Here is a 17,353-nt window from a genome sequence, read left to right as displayed (position 1 = left end):
AAAAAGTGTTATTGTTTTCGGGGTGCTGGGCTGACGTCAGCCTGGCACCCCGAATTCAAAATTTTTAACTCAAACCTTTTTAGATAATTAGTACCTAATTTGTAACAATTTGTAACGCAAAAATTGGAATTTGTAACCCAAAATTTACCCCTGAAATCGACGTTTTTGAATTTTGGGGTGCTGGGCTGACGTCACTCTGGCACCCCGAATTCAAAATTTTTAACTCAAACCTTTTTAGATAATTAGTACCTAATTTGTAACAATTTGTAACGCAAAAATTGGAATTTGTAATCCAAATATTACCCCCGAAATTGACGTTTTCACTTTTCGTGTTGCTCGGCTCCTGGAACCCAAATTCAACATTTTGAACTTCGACTTTTTTGTATAAAATTTTTAAATTATTATTTACTCAATAATTATTATACTAAAATGAAGGTATATTTAGGGATATTTTTCTTATTTTTTGTTAATATTATCTAACTATTTAGTAAAATTTATGAATAATTAGTATTATCTTTGATTTTAGGAGTATAGTCTTATTTTGAATATATATATTATATTTATTCGATTGAGGAAATTGTGTTTTTTTTATTATATCAGAAGGTGTAGTTTTTATTTAGGTTATATTAGTTAAAAATTAAGACAATAATATTGTTCTTTGTATTTTCGAGTGAAATCTGATTGCAATCTAATTATTATATACTCACCATTTTTGTAACACAGTTGAAACAGTGATTGGCAATCATAGACATTTTTTCCTTGGTCAATATATAAACGATTGATATAAACTTTTGGGCGACGCAGTCAAAGTTTATATTGTATATTTATCTATTTTTATAAACTTGTTATACTAAAAAAAAATCACGTTTCTTATTCACCTATTATTAATATTATATGTACGATTTTCAATTTTCTAAATATGTTAATAGGTATAAAAAAAATCATTTGTGAATTAAATTTAATACAAGTCAAATAAAGTGGCCACGGTAGTGACTCATGCATTTAACTAATCTCACAGATCGAACATAACTATATCCGATGGTATAATTTCCAATATTGTCTGTACAAACATGTTTAATAAAGCCATAGGTAGTATAAACAGTTACGTTACCACTTACCATAACATGGCCACTTACTAAGTATAGAATTAAATTATGTTGAATTACATAATATCATTTGTAATCATCCGTTACATATCTAAAATAATTAAGCTCATCCTAAAATATAAAGTATCATTATTACACCTATTCGTTTGTATCAAAGAACGTCGTAGTAATTCTGAATTCACTAACCGCTGTTAGAATTTTTTTTTTTTGCCTTACCTACTAAATATTACTGTAGATAATAAAATGTAATATTAATTTTGTGTTTCATTTGTGAATGTAAGCAATACATTTTTTTGTGCACTACAGTATTTGTTCTGTAGAATATGGATTAAAAAAATTGGATATGGTCATAGAGAAGAAAAGCGAATCAATGGAACAAACACCAATCAAAGGATAAAAAAAAATTATAATTGTGTTCTTTCTTTATTTGTTTTTTTTTAAAATCATAATTTTAACAATTAAAAGTTGTTGTATTAGTATATTTTACCTTGTATAAAAAAGTATTTCTACGTTCACTTTAAAATTGTTTGATTTGGTAATTACTTGTTCTTTTAAATCATCGTAACTTTCCCATTGATCATTTGATCTTAAACCATAAGCTATGTAATGGCCATATGATTGCCTCAATTGTCTAGCTGATCCATCAAATGCAATTACTCCTCTTAAGTTATATATGTTACCATTAATTATAAGCTGTTTTGTAATATCTCCAAGTTTCATCATGACTTTACCCGCATAGTTTTGTGATATTTTCGTAGTATTTTCCATATGACTGTAATTACCTGAAGCTCGAAAACCTGTAAATAATAAAACATGAACATAAATATAATAATTTAATCAATACTTAATTTAGTAAAATAATTAAATATATAATAGTTACTGAGTTACTGAGTACAAAAATTAATTAATTTTTTTCAAGTAAGTATTAAAGGTAAATACGAATGAAGGACTATTGGGATCTATTCACCCATTACGCCTACGGTTTAAATAACATTTTTTTTTATTTACCTTTAGGTATTGATAAGAGTTCCAATAGAATGTGGTTAGTTGGTTCTGTTACCTCATCTCTTAAACAATTACAATTAATAGCAACACATAACTCGGTCAATGGTTGGAAAAACTTGTTCATCTCTTGCTGCAATTGAATATTTCCATCAACGCCATATATTGTAATGACAACTCCTTCTGAATTACGTTCTGGATTAAAACATATACTATTTTGACAACGATTTGATCTTTTATATGATGGCATATTTTCCAGTAACTTTTCGCTCATAGATGCAGCCGTGTCTACTGTGTTAAATAACCTTATACCTCCAACAATTTCTTCACTTTCTGTTATGAAATGCAGTGCCAGTAAATAAACGCGATCTCTATACATATCTTTAGTTGGTCTATTACCAATCATTTTTTTAACAAAATCAGCTGTTCTATGTAGTTCTTTTCCTTCTGTAAAATATTTTCTGAAATTCTCACTCTCTGTTACAGAAACCGCTAAAACTGAAAATATTGAATCAGCTGAACACGTATTGCTCAGCAATACTTTGTCGAAACCGGGAACGAATAATGGCTTATTTTGAAAACAGGAACCATTTCGAAGTAGGGCTATTTCATTAACTGGTTTGATATTATTTAATTCTAAGTATTCAAATCCAGTTTGTTTGACTAAATATGATTTAGCGGAACGTGATTTTGACGGCGATGTACTACCTTTATTTCTCCAATTTTCAATAGCATTTTTTTCTTTGTCCAATTCATCTTTTGCACTGCACGACAAGCAAATTCTGTTTTGTCCGCATCCTTCTTCACTAGAAGGGTCTTCTATAGAACATCCAAATACATGTACTGCCTATTACATGTGTTACAGCGGTGGAGACCTGTCGGAAAATCTCCATTTTGGCAGGCAATGCATTGAACCAAAGTATTTGTAATAATATCATCGCGGTTTATTGTCTTACTAGATTTATCAGATGATAAAGAACTACAAACTGGTTCTTCAATTAAATGTACTTTACTTAATTCATCGTCTTTCTTTGTCTGAAGAATAAGATGATCACCTCTGTAGAAGTCTACTAACCGTTCAACAAAATCATCCACTCTTATCGGAAGGTTATCATTTTTAAAAATCCTGTTTTTTATATTGTTGAAGTTGCTTTCAACTCTACTACTTGAAGCAATATTTTCACCGTAGTTGAACACATTTACCATTATATTGGACCAACAAGGGAATAATTTCATACAGTTTATAATCATTGGGACTATTTCGGGAGTGTATTGGGCGTTGTCAAATTCTCCCTCAATCCCATCAATTTTTTTTTCACATTTTGTAGCCAACAACTTTGCCCAGTCCTTGAATGAATTCAATTCGTCGAATGAATCAAAAGAATCAAATTCCGATGTCTGTTGTTCATCACTGTTTTCTGATTCTATGATTAACGAATCTGCGTTGAAACTACTACTGCTAATTTTAGATTGTAGAAATATTTTACTAAGTCTACAATGAGTGTCCTGTTTTTGTGTATCGAAATTTGAAACAATAGGCCCATCATACTTACTCATAGCAACTATGAATATAGCTTCTAAGATTTGTTCTGCGTTTTTTATTGAATCACAAGTTATTAACAGTGCTAAAGATCTTACAAATAATTGTTTAGTCCGTTGATATCTTGCGTTTTTCAAAGGTTTCCATTGCGTTATTAAATGCACGAAATGGTTAACATCATTTCGTATAAAACATTGTGGTATTTCTATATCTTTATTACCACGACACAATAAATAACATATTTGCAGATATTTTTCTAGTGATTCATATTGTGTAAACGCTTGTACAGTGGCCGACATTAAAGCCAAAGACTGGTCAGTTATAGACACTTTAGGTGGTTTTACTCCACACTGGATCCATCTTTTAAGCCAAACACTAATTGATATGCTGTCATGTTGTTCGGACAACATTGATAATACCGAAAAATTTTGATCTTTTATCTTCATTATTCCTTCATAAAGAAAAATGGAATTGCTGTAATTATTGCCATATCTTTGTATTTTCCTACATACACCACCTGTCGCGTCAAAACTAATCGTAGGTACTGCGCATGTTGTGTATTGTTCTTTGTATATTTTAAGTTGTAGATTTGTCCAAAAATGAACAAAAAATTTATCATACCCTAAATTCCTAATTGCACAATCATATTTATTTATTTGCTTCATGATACCAAGAGAATTTATAGGATCTTGGTGATGTCTTGATAAAGAGATAGCTTTATGCTTAGTCTGTCTAAGAGAAGCTAATGTTGGTAAATGAGCCGGCAGATTATCACCTGAAAATATTCAATTATAAAATCACCTAATGATTATTATATAATATCTAATAATATAGTAAAGGTACCAATGTAAACAAAAAATTTTTTGTGATTGAATTTTCGGTAATAATTGCGTTAATTATATAATACATGTCGAATAAAAATTTATCAAAGTAGGATAGGTTAATTTTTGATATTGTACGTTGTGTTTGAAATATTTCATTATCATAAATTCATAACCCTAACTATAAGTACAGAAGAACAACTTCGCGAAGTTATCATTTTATTAAATTATTCAGTACATACGTAGGTATAGGAACTTACCATCTATCATAAGTCGATTTGCTTCATTACGATAGTAGACTGATGGACTTGTATGATAATCGATCATTTCTTTAATCGCTCTGTCTTTTTCAGAACCTATCAATCGTCGACGTTTATTATCACCATGGTTTTCATTATATGGTCCGGTATAGGTACATTGCATTACTACTCTGTTTCAAATTAAAATGGATTTTTTTTATAAATAATTGAGAATTCAAATAAAATATCTTAAAATTCATATAAATAGTTTACACAGTTGTGAATTTGAAAATTTTTTACATTTTCATAGTGGTGATAGTTTTATGAAATATAAACTATTTATCAAAAAATATTGTTATCATATAATAATACGATTGAAGTTTGATTATATTTATATATAAGTATAGCTGAGTGGAATGATAATGGATAACGTTTAGTTCAATACTTCGATTATTTAATTATTAAATATTTTTTTATACGTCGATGAAATACTCCAAAAAATATTTTGTACAAGTGTATAAAATGAAGATGAATACAATTACAGGTTAACAAAATAAAAAGGTCATTATCAAGGGAGTAACCGTCCAATTCTTAAGACTTACTCACCTCTCATCGGTACGTTACTAGAAAGGCCATATTATACCAACCAATTAAGCAACACTTATTAAAAAAAATTTAACAAAAATTTTCAAAATTATGATATTACAACGTCTTATACCTACTTAATATTTAATAAATAAAACAAAAAAATAATAAACACAAAATTCAAAACTTTTAAAATATTAATATTAATATTAACAAATTTAATACACAATATTACAAATAATAAACAATATTATGTTATATCAAAACATAGGTACATAGATATAATATAAAATAAAAAAAAACAAAAAATGTGGAATGTGGATGATAATGGAATTTTACATGGAAATTTGGTTAGAACATAGAATATCAGAACCCTCTATAAATAATACTTTAACTTGATAGATTTATTTGTAGCATGGAATTGCTCAGATATGTCTTAATTTTTTTCATACAAGCCTACTGTAATAAAAACTGGAATAGTAAGTAACTACAATAGAACAAAGTTTATATAATCCAGAAAAAGCTAGATAATATTGCATTAGAAATACATGCGATTGGAAAATATTTGTTATACTACGTATTATATTATTTATTGTAATTAAATAATATTACATGATATAATATATTATATGATATTAGAATTCATATTATTTTATTGCTTTTTTTTCATTGTGATTTTAATTTCGGATTCTTCCCTGTTTTTAATGAATTCAAAAAAATATTTAATAAATATAAAAATTACAAAGAACAATGCTATACAACTGTCAATTGTCATAGTGGAAATAAAAACGATTTATACAAAATAAACTAATTTACAGAATATACATATAAATTAAATATTAAATAATTAATAATAATATTATTGTAATATACATATTATATTGACGTGGGTATAATTTTCATATTTTTAGATTCTGTACGAAGTGATGAATGTATTGATTTTATAGGGATATGTGTGTGTTTTTTTTAAGTGTACAGCATAACTTGTCGAAATAATGCTTCAATTTCAAACTTCGTTGGTAGTTTTCGATGGCAAAGTAAATGTCCTATGTGCATTATAGAGGTCAAAAACTCAAAAGTAAACATTTTCCAGTAATTTTCAAAAACATCGGGAAAAACAAAAAAAAAAAAGTCGGCAAGTGGGTACCGCTCTGCTGTACATTAGGGGTGGGGTGGACCTCGGACTAGGGTAGGTTAAATTTGAATGCAATCATAGGTATCATTGTATACGAAAAACGATTCTGAATGGAGATGATTTGTCAGTCTAGAATATTTAACGTTAGATATAAATATAAACAATTTTATGAATTTTGAACTACAAAATAATTTGCAAATATTCATGATTTTGACGAGTTTTTGTCAAAATTTGAACTTCAAATGCTAATAAAAAAAAATTGTGCCTATGTATTCTTATAATTTTTTTATCGCTATAAGAATAACTTATGAGGAACTTTGTATTAATTTTTCAAATATTTTGACACTTCAAAAAAAAATTCTTAGAAAAATTAGCTCAAAAAAAAGTCAAAATATTTAAAAATCAAATCACGTAAAGAAAATGACAATCTAAATAACTGGTAAAATTTTTAAGTATTTACGACTTATACTATTTGAATAACAACAAATATCAAAAATCGTTTGAGGCTAAACCGTTATTTAACACGGTTTTGTAAAAATTTAAATTTCAAACACTCATAAAATTTTTTTGTCTGAGTCCGGTAGAGTTTTTTTTACAGATATTTGAAGAAAGACTTATGGAGAACCTTGTACCAAATTTTCAAAACTTAGTTATAAAAGAAAAAAATTTTACGATTTTCCAACCACAAAATTACTTGCAAATTTTCGCAATTTTGACATATTTCGTATAAATTCGAACATTAAGCACTTATAAAAAAAATCATGACTAACGATTTCGGATTTTTTTTTATCACTTTAAGAAAAACTTATAAGAAACCTTGTATTAAATTTTCAAGATTTTCTGGTCAGCCAAAAAATTTTTATCGTTATTTAAAAAAAAAAATACTTAGAAAAATTGAAAATTTCAATTGACTATAAATAGTTTAAAAAAAGTCAAAATTCTTTGAAAATTTATCTGTGTATGGAGAACGCTAATATAAACATTTGGGGAAAATTTCAAGTATTTACATCGATTAGTTTTTGAGTTATATCAAAATAAAAAATTCGATTTTGAGAAAAACTGGTTTTGCGTAAAAAATCCCGTTTTTCCCTCATTTTTTTAGGGTTTTTCCCGATTCATTTAAAAAATATTGAAAATTTTTAACTTTTGACCCCCCAAAGTACCAACTAGATTCAATTTCCTTTTCAAAGAGGGGCTGAAGTAAAAAATCGAAGCATTTTTACTGCTCCAAATGTTGTCGACAGACACAAAAAAAAAACACACATAGTAAAATCAATACATTCATCACTCCGTTCAGAATCTAAAATATAACTATGATTCTAAATTTCTTCATATTTCTATATAATATTTAAAAATATATAAGTTATGTTTAATAGACTGATAAATAAAATAAAAGGAAACACTTAAATATAGTACACGTAAATACGTAATATCTAAAACACAAAATAGGTAGGTACCAACATCTTTTTGATGCACGTGTGATTTTTGTGCCATAATAAATTAATAAAATACTAAATATAAAAGTGCAATAAAGGTATATATAAGCTATATTTTAATGCTATATTGCCATACATTAATTTAAAATATTAAATTTGATTAATCCTACAAGACAAGATCTTTGTTCCCGTTTAGACATAACTTAGTATAGTATGTTTTCTAGGACAACATTAAATTCAAATCAGCCTTTAATTTCATCTAATCCTTATTATTTTGTTGAAAAATTAGTAAAAGTAAATAATTTTTTGTAATTCTTACCGAGTGTCTTTGGCAGGAATTTCATCGATTGTGCCATTAAAATATGAGCCACAGCTTGAACATCGGCCACGTATATTCACAAATATTGTTCCGGATGCTTGTACCTTTGCCTTTTTAAACGAAATACAACATGGTAGACGAGTGTGCAAAAAAAAATGCTCTTGTACTAAATTACTCCAATCATATGGCGATAAGACTAAATAATTCCGTGGATAATATTTTTCTTGATACGTTTTGGGACGAGGTTGGATACTTTTCCATTCTTCTTCCGAAAAAGTAATTGTAAACTTAAGTTTATTGTGTTGTGTGTCACTACTTGTATCACTTTCATTAGAAAATGTAACATTATCTAAATATTTTATAAAATGAAATATTAATATAACAGAACATTTATATATAATAAGTAGGTAGATAGGTATATTTATTTCTATAATAATTAATTATGTTATTTACCAATATCTGTAACTTTGGATGAATAATTTAAATCTATTGATGGTAAAATACCAAGTTTAGATTTTAAATCATTACGGTTCAATGCAACACGTACACGAATTGATGCTGCAGTAATTTTAGCATTATGAGTTTTGTTTAATTTATCTGCAATTTTTTGCCAAACAACATGTTTAGGTCCTGGAATATCTAAATAATATATTTTATAAAACACACTGTCAATACACTGATTTTGATATTCAGTGGAGAAAAAGTTAAATTATTCGAACTTACTTTGCTTATCTGCACCAATTACTTCATCTTTGTGCTTAACAATTTCGTCATCGACTATTTTACTATCAATAGTTGACTTTCTTCCTGCCATTTTATCGAAATTAATAAAAATCAAAATCAAAAATGAAATATTCGTACGTTGTATTCGTATAATCGCTTATAATACTACGGTTAGGCGGTTTATACAAAATGATAGTTACACAATATAAACGATATTAAACAATATTCATACTTGTGTACGAAAATAAATATACATCAATTGAGTTCTTGTTGTCGATAACCACCATATTCGTTTATTAGTTACACGCGGTCTAAAAATACTTTTTCTGTTCAAAAAGTATATATGGATATAAAACTAAACACTTACCTAGTATATATATATATTATAATTATTATTATGAAAATAATATTATATTATAGCATCAAGATTCACATTTTTGATTTTAATTTTAATTTTGCTTATCGATAAAATATGTTTCTATTTCAAATTTAAAAATAAAATAATGTACCTACTCATATCCATGCTCACATACACACATACACACATACACACCACACACACACAAAGCACGCCTGTGTTAACCAATCAATACAGTAAAATTAATGAACGAAAAATACAAAAAAATATGCACCCATCTAATATACCAGGTACCTATTTACTATATACCTAAGTTATTTATTCGAGAGAATCCTACATGTTCACAATCGCGGGGTTCACTAGGTATAGCATGTTCTATTTATTATAGATTTTTTATTTTAAACTATGTAATAACTTATGATCTATTAAAAAAAAATTCGAAATTCCTAGTATGAATAGATGTATTTCTAAGCATATACGACTTAATGAATAAAAGATATTATAATATAACTAATTTTAGTTTTAACAAACCAATACACTTACAATGCTTTAATTACATTTAGTCTCTGTGAGTCAGCCCCAGTAGTCCAAAATTCAAAAACGTCGATTTTAAGGGTAAATTTTGGGTTACAAATTCCAATTTTTGCGTTACAAATTGTTACAAATTAGGTACTAATTATCTAAAAAGGTTTGAGTTAAAAATTTTGAATTCGGGGTGCCAGAGTGACGTCAGCCCAGCACCCCAAAATTCAAAAACGTCGATTTCAGGGGTAAATTTTGGGTTACAAATTCCAATTTTTGCGTTACAAATTGTTACAAATTAGGTACTAATTATCTAAAAAGGTTTGAGTTAAAAATTTTGAATTCGGGGTGCCAGGCTGACGTCAGCCCAGCACCCCGAAAACAATAACACTTTTTTCGGGGATAAGACTTGTGTTACAAATTCTGATTTTTGCGTTACAAATTGTTACAAATTAGGTACTAATTATCTAAAAAGGTTCGAGTTGAAAATTTTGAATTCGGGGTGCCAGGCTGACGGACCTCTCCAATTATAAGAATTAACATTTACAAGATATAATATAGTTTGATTCTTTTTGGGGTTATTTCATTGTATTTGTAGATATTTTAAATTGTTGACGGTTTTTTTATTTTATAATTTTATATCATATGATACAATTTTTATTTTTTAGTAAAATGGCTTGAAATTTGAAAAAAAAATAGCGTATTTGTTAAAACTTATAAATAATTGAAACTCAAATTTTGCGACGACATCAAAAATAATAGTTTTTTTATTATTATTTAAAGGATATAGGTAATAAATACTAATAATATAATAATCTTAACAATTTGAAACATTTTACTGTATTATAAAATATCTTTAGGAATAGAGGTTGATTCTAAAATGTTCATTTAGAATCGTTTTTTGTAGGTAAGCAATGATTTATCGTGGAATTAAAGTTTAATACATCCATTATAACGATCTAATATATTATATACATATTTTATATGATTATGAAAGTATATTTATTATACATTTGAATCATTGTATACATGCAGCATAATTTAGAGTCATATTATTATGTTAATATGACATTTCAATAGCTGTTCTATATTAGTTGGACTTTTGGACTGTGTGCACGAACCTTGTCTTTTCCGATTGATTGGTAATAGATATTATGTAAATGTATATAATAACGTGTAACTTTGATATAACTTCACAAAACGTCGCGATATCTATATGATACATACACGTATCATATATAAATATATATATAAGTGTCACTACTCACTATATAATATTGCTATTTATCATGCTACTCGTATATAGGTACCTATTCACCAGAACGGCTATTCACGACTTTGTGTTTACTGCTTAGGATAAAACTATATTGGTAATTTATTTTAATATACAAAATATACCTACCAAATGTAGGCTAATTGTTGTTGTCTGTGTAATGTACTAATCGTCGAGTTATACCTATATAAGTGAAAGTTTAAAGTTAAGTAAAATTAAGCCGTTTAATTGCTTAATTGTTAATAATGTAATAATATGCAAATAGTGTGAAAATAATATATATACACTTATTACAGAATAATTTTATTAAATAGGTACAGCGTTATTTATAATAGGTACACATTTTATAAAACCTTATAGGTACATTTAAATATATTTATACCTACATTTATAATGCGTATTTGTTTAAGACTGGACCCTTTCTACCGCTCCTAAAAGAGGGTGGACATTTTATATTTGCTTATAGGGGTGTAATTGTGTTAACATGCTTAATATGGCCCTGTATAAATTAGAATAATAGATTATTATAGTTTAAGCAGTGATGTAACTTCAAAATTTATTGGATCCGGATACAAAAAAACCGCAGGCTCCTCCCATACTATATGAAATTATTAGTTTTAAAGATATACTCGTACTATACAAAACCATAAGTTAGGTAGGCACTTAAATCTTTCGACATCACTTTCATTGCTGTTGTTTTGATATTTATATTAATTTTAAATTAATATTAGTTATAAAATTAATGCGACAACTACAAAGTAAAATTTTCCATCTATAATTTTAATTCCAGATGTAGAATATGAAGTTTCTGATGATTGTAATAATTCAATTTCTGTTTGAGTTATTTTTTTTAAAACAAAACTATATCTACTTTGTAAGATTGCTACCTTTTAATTTTTGTTCTTTTTTTTTTTTTTTGTTGCGTTTTTGTGCTCCAGTCAATATTTTAAAATAAATATATCAATTCAATATACATCATTTTTATAAAATCATTAATAATTTTCAACTTGACAACACTTAACGAAAAAAAATATTAAATGATATCTGAACATGCCGCGCCAATGTAAACATCGATTACCAATAATGTGTGTGGAACCAACAACAGTAAGTCAGTACTCAGTAAATACAATTAATACCAACAACAATTAATAATTAATGACTAACATTAAAGTATGTATTATATATATTATACTCTTATTAAAAACCAGTCATTATACAAAAGTACTTATACTCTTTATATTATGATATCATCCTTATATAATTTTTGTTAACCTTTTTAGATAATTTAGTGTGTGTAAGTTGCGTAGTGTTTAATAAAATATGCAAAATATGCAGAATTAAAAACCAATTTTGTGTATTAGTATGAGGCGATTCGTAGACATAACTATAATCAAATTCGTACAAGAACATATTGCATTATAATAATGTATATAAATATATAATCCTACGAACATAGCACATGGTTTTTTGAACATGGTATTTATATTTTTATAAGTTAAAACAAAAATATATTATTCTTACAAAATATAGGTATAAACATTATACATAGCATATATATTATGTATATTGTATAGGTATACCTATATATAATACTATGCTCATACACAACTATTTACACCCACCCAAATTGTTATGGGCCAACCGATCGTCAAAATCAACACGCCGCGACCAGCGAACAGGTTTTCGATGTGCACTTACATTATTATTATTATATAGCATAATATTATATATATATATATATATATATATATATATTATTTCAAGACATATATTATATCGGTATAGTAGTATTGTGGTGTAGAAACATTATATATTATATATCTATTGTAGGTACGTGAAATTCTTCCGCAGACAGCCCACGGGGACGAGTTTTAATTAACGATACACTGCAATGATTATACGATGTATACCTACCCATACCACAAATAATAAGATAAAATATACAATATATTATATACAATATATATATATATATATACAATATATATATATATATTACATTCATAATATAAAGGTGTAACACCGATTGCTCGAGAAAATAAACTGTAAGTATAAAATCATTCGTCGTACATATTATTCAGTATTGTAATGTGTATACCTATAAAGTTACGCACGAGACGATCTGCGATGAGACTATAACAAAGTGTAGGTACTATATATAGAATAAAAATACGATGATGGAAAATCGCTGGAAAACTATTGGTGTTTGATTTTTGTACGTAATAATGCATATATAATATAGTATTAATTACATTGTATCATTACGGTTGTCGTTATGGGTATACTATGATCATTGTTTAGTGGTCAACGGATGAAAGAGCTATAGGGTACGGTGTCAGATATACGGAGAGAACTATTATAGGTACAATAGGGAGCAGTAGGCGTATTTAATGATACAATAGTAGTAACAATGATGCTTTATGGATGGGCCATCGGCGCGGGGTGTTTTGTGGTCCGGTGGGGATGATGCGATTTCATGTCCATCATCTGCTGTGTCGTATATAGGTATATATATATATATACTGTGTCGGTGGCGGTATTTTCATTTATAACGTACATGCTATATGATATATACGTACTAATGTGACGTCACTGCTGCACGATGCACGCGTAGGATAGCTATATATATTATACGTGTGGTAAGGCGCACTAGAGAGAGAGAGAGAGCGAGTGAACGGTATAGTGGAGTGTGTGCGAGTGAGAGGGCGTGAGTAGTCAAGGATACGGCGGTGCGTAAACAACGAATTTCTGTGTGTCCCCTTCGCCTACATAATAATATAATATAATTGTATATATATATATATATGCACACCGCACACAGAGGATCAAGACCCCCCTCCGATAGTCGCTCATATGAACACATATATATAGATATATTTTAATATATTATTATATGGTCTATGGTTTTTAGGCGGATTTTACTGCGAAGGCCGGAAGGCGTTTACCCTGTACATGACGTGTATTGTGTGTGTGTGTTCGTGATGTGTGAGCGCGTGTGTGTGAGGCGAGGGTCGTGTGCTCGTATATATATAATATGCAGTCGCCGTGCCCTTATAAACACAATATACACGGACAAATGTATATCGATCGATATCCGTAATGTTTTGTGCTTGATAGTGTGTGTGTAAGCTTGTCATCGATATACAATATATATATATGCTTACACACATTGTTTGTGCGCTCGCGTGTGTGTGTGTATTGCACACTCGTCTCTGTGTATATATGGAATACAATCATATTATATATATAGTCGTGTATAGTCTATAGGGAGTATGATGAGTGCTTTATTATAACGAATAACTTTTTTCGTCTTTTGCAGAGCTGATGTATTCGAGTGTAATAATAACGGTGCTATCAGTCCCCCGACACTCGTCGCACTCTCGATTACGCATCCGGGACATCCGGGTTCTAGCTGATTATATGTCCGTCTATAATATTATAATGTATTGTTTACGTAATAATAATGATAATTGGCAATCGGTTAAGAGGACGCGCTACGCCCGCGCGTGTCTCGTTGTCTCCGTCTTAAAATATTATATGCAAAACATGGCAAAAACTGTTTTACGTGCGGGAAAGGACCGACCGAGAAGACTATTGCAGTGATAACTATATATAAGGTTTAAGAAACGAAATTTGCACTACATATTAAAAGGAGAACTTTGGCTGGGAAATATCGTTTTTAATTTTTTGATATCACATAGATATTATTATACGTAAAAAGTTGTTATTGTTTCAAAATCCATTATATTTTTGTATTTTACAAATTCGAACGACTGTTTTTGTAGTTCAAAAAATAAAAACGATATCCACAGCCAAAGTTCTCCTTTTTAAAATTTTATGTAATAAAATTTCGTTTCTTAGTTATTGATGTAGCCTCCTCGTGCTCTCATCATGTTCTTCCCCGCTCAAAATAGTTTTTGCTATATTTTACATTTGTAAGACGGAGACAATGTATGTTGGTGCGTAGCGCTGTGGTGTCCTGTATTAGTTAAGTAAATCGTTTGATGATATCTATATCGATTTTGTACCGCCGTAATTCATGGAACGGGATATATATATATACAGTTCACTAACAGTGCCGGCGGAAGGAATGTGCGACCTGTGCCACTGCACAGGGCGGCAATATTTTTTGGAAATTTAGGGGCGGCATTGCTTATAAATAAAAATATATGAATTATATATAAGGGCAGCAATGGGCGGCATATTATAGGTAATTGACACAGGGTAGCAAAAAACCTAGTGCCGGCACTGTTCACTAAGTACAAGTATATTACCTATATAATATATAATATCTATTATCTATATAACATAATACTTTTGGAACATAATTGCTTAGGATTACAAATAGTTTATCGATGTTGTTTTGTTATAACTAAATCTACTTTTTGTGTAGGTATATCTACAATAAATTGTATTTTAGTTTTGCAGAGTCAAAACAATTTTTATTATCGCTGTTCAATATAAAAAAATAACATCATTTTAAATGTGTTTTTCTATACAATTATTTTTCGGGATGAGATAAACATTAAACATGTTGAGGTATTATATTAATTTTGATAACATTTCGAGTATAATATAACTATTACAAAATGTACGTGCTTTTATGACGAATACAATTATTTTTACTATTACTATGTTTTTAATCAACCAGTTAATCATATAATATACTGACATACTGTTGCCTTATTTAATTATTTAATTTTTTTTTTTAATTCGCATATTTTTATATAGGCCACAAACCCTATTTATCCGCATTTTTCAGGTCAACCAATTTTATAAGTGGATTACATTACAATATAATATTGTATTTTAAGTACTTAATAATGTCTACCATGTACGATCCAAATAAGTAATGACGCCACTGATAATATATATATAATATGTGCTGACAAGTATTTTGTTTTCTCAATAATATTATCTTATAATATATATGTTATAAAATAAAGTTATATTTGATTTTTACACTGCAGTTATAATAACAGATACCTACAAGAAATGTTGAAAAAATATAAGCACTTATATGCAAGTGTTATATATTGGATTAAATAAAAAGTATTTTTATATGTGTATTACATTAGGTGCATAAATATGTTTAAGTTTTTATGATTTCTTAGTTTTATATTTCTATCTATTCTATTTATTGTTATGGATACACCCATATCTAGTGTATATGATTTTAACTGTATACAAGTATGCAATTTTGTGGTGCAATAATAGTGTTGATCACGTGATGTTGGGTAATTTTTTTGGAATATTATAGACATAATGAGTTATCGTACCTACGAAGGGCAATTGCGGTGTCGTTGATTAATTTTTATTTATCTATTTACAAATCAGGTTGCAGATATAATTATATATATAAGCTGTACATAATATACACTAATCTCTGGTATAAATTAGGAGCTGGAATATATCTCCGTTAATTAGGAAGGTATACTATACTATTATAAGTATACACATACCTATATAATTGCGAAACAATAGCATCGTTATGTATAGAATGTTGTCCTTCCGAACTGAAAGACGCAGAAAACTGTTATATAGACGTAAACTCATGTGCAAAAAATTATATATCTTTAAATTTCAGCACGGGTCAGTAACACACGTGTATATATACGATAAGACGAGCCCAAAACGCTAGTCGTTATTGAATACGTTGACATTTTATTGTCTCATCTTATATAGACTGTGCAAATTTAATATATCACTAGATATAGATAAATTATATACACGACCACTGCTTATTAATTTGTTGACGTTGATATATATATATATATATATATATACACTAATACACAAATATTATATATTGTATATATGTATATAATATTTAAAGCTTTGCAAGAATGTCATAACGCATTATTATTTTTTCACACTCTAAAAATTCGATAAATACACCACTCTCGACTGAATAGTGAACACATGCAATCACATGTGTAAACAATATTATGCGAAAAAAAAACATTTACGTCAGCATATGGATTTGCGGCGTAGTATTGTAAAGCGAGAATATTGTGTTTTTCTTCTATATACACTACGTATAAAACCAGACTAACGACCTACTTGCATGGTGATATACTGACGTGTGATAATGCTCGAAAAATCAAATTAATCGGCGCACCAACACAGACTATTAATATACATGACTATTAACACTATATAATAAATAATATAATACTATATAATACCTATATATGAATATATTATATTTATCAAGTCCTATAGGAGAAATCAGTGGTCAGTGTCGTTTAAAACTATAAACGTGGTATAATGTAACATGACACAAACATCCGG

At 28.3% G+C, this 17,353-nt stretch overlaps 1 protein-coding gene across 1 annotated transcript; it reads right to left on the bottom strand.

Moving 5' to 3' along the window:
• Positions 1 to 610: 610 nt before the first annotated feature.
• Positions 611 to 2,934, bottom strand: LOC126550006 (uncharacterized). Its single transcript, XM_050200714.1, has 2 exons — positions 2,115 to 2,934; positions 611 to 1,903 (listed from the first exon to the last, which is right to left on the bottom strand). The coding sequence occupies exons 1-2, from the start codon at positions 2,512 to 2,514 to the stop codon at positions 1,590 to 1,592; spliced, it is 714 nt and encodes a 237-aa protein (XP_050056671.1). The 5' UTR covers positions 2,515 to 2,934; the 3' UTR covers positions 611 to 1,589.
• Positions 2,935 to 17,353: the final 14,419 nt, after the last annotated feature.

The sequence above is a fragment of the Aphis gossypii genome, chromosome 2 (genome assembly GCF_020184175.1).
Source record: "Aphis gossypii isolate Hap1 chromosome 2, ASM2018417v2, whole genome shotgun sequence".
NCBI classification, from domain to species: domain Eukaryota; kingdom Metazoa; phylum Arthropoda; class Insecta; order Hemiptera; family Aphididae; genus Aphis; species Aphis gossypii.
The sequence above is the reverse complement of the archived record's forward strand: the minus strand, read 5'-3'. Positions and strand labels throughout refer to the sequence as shown.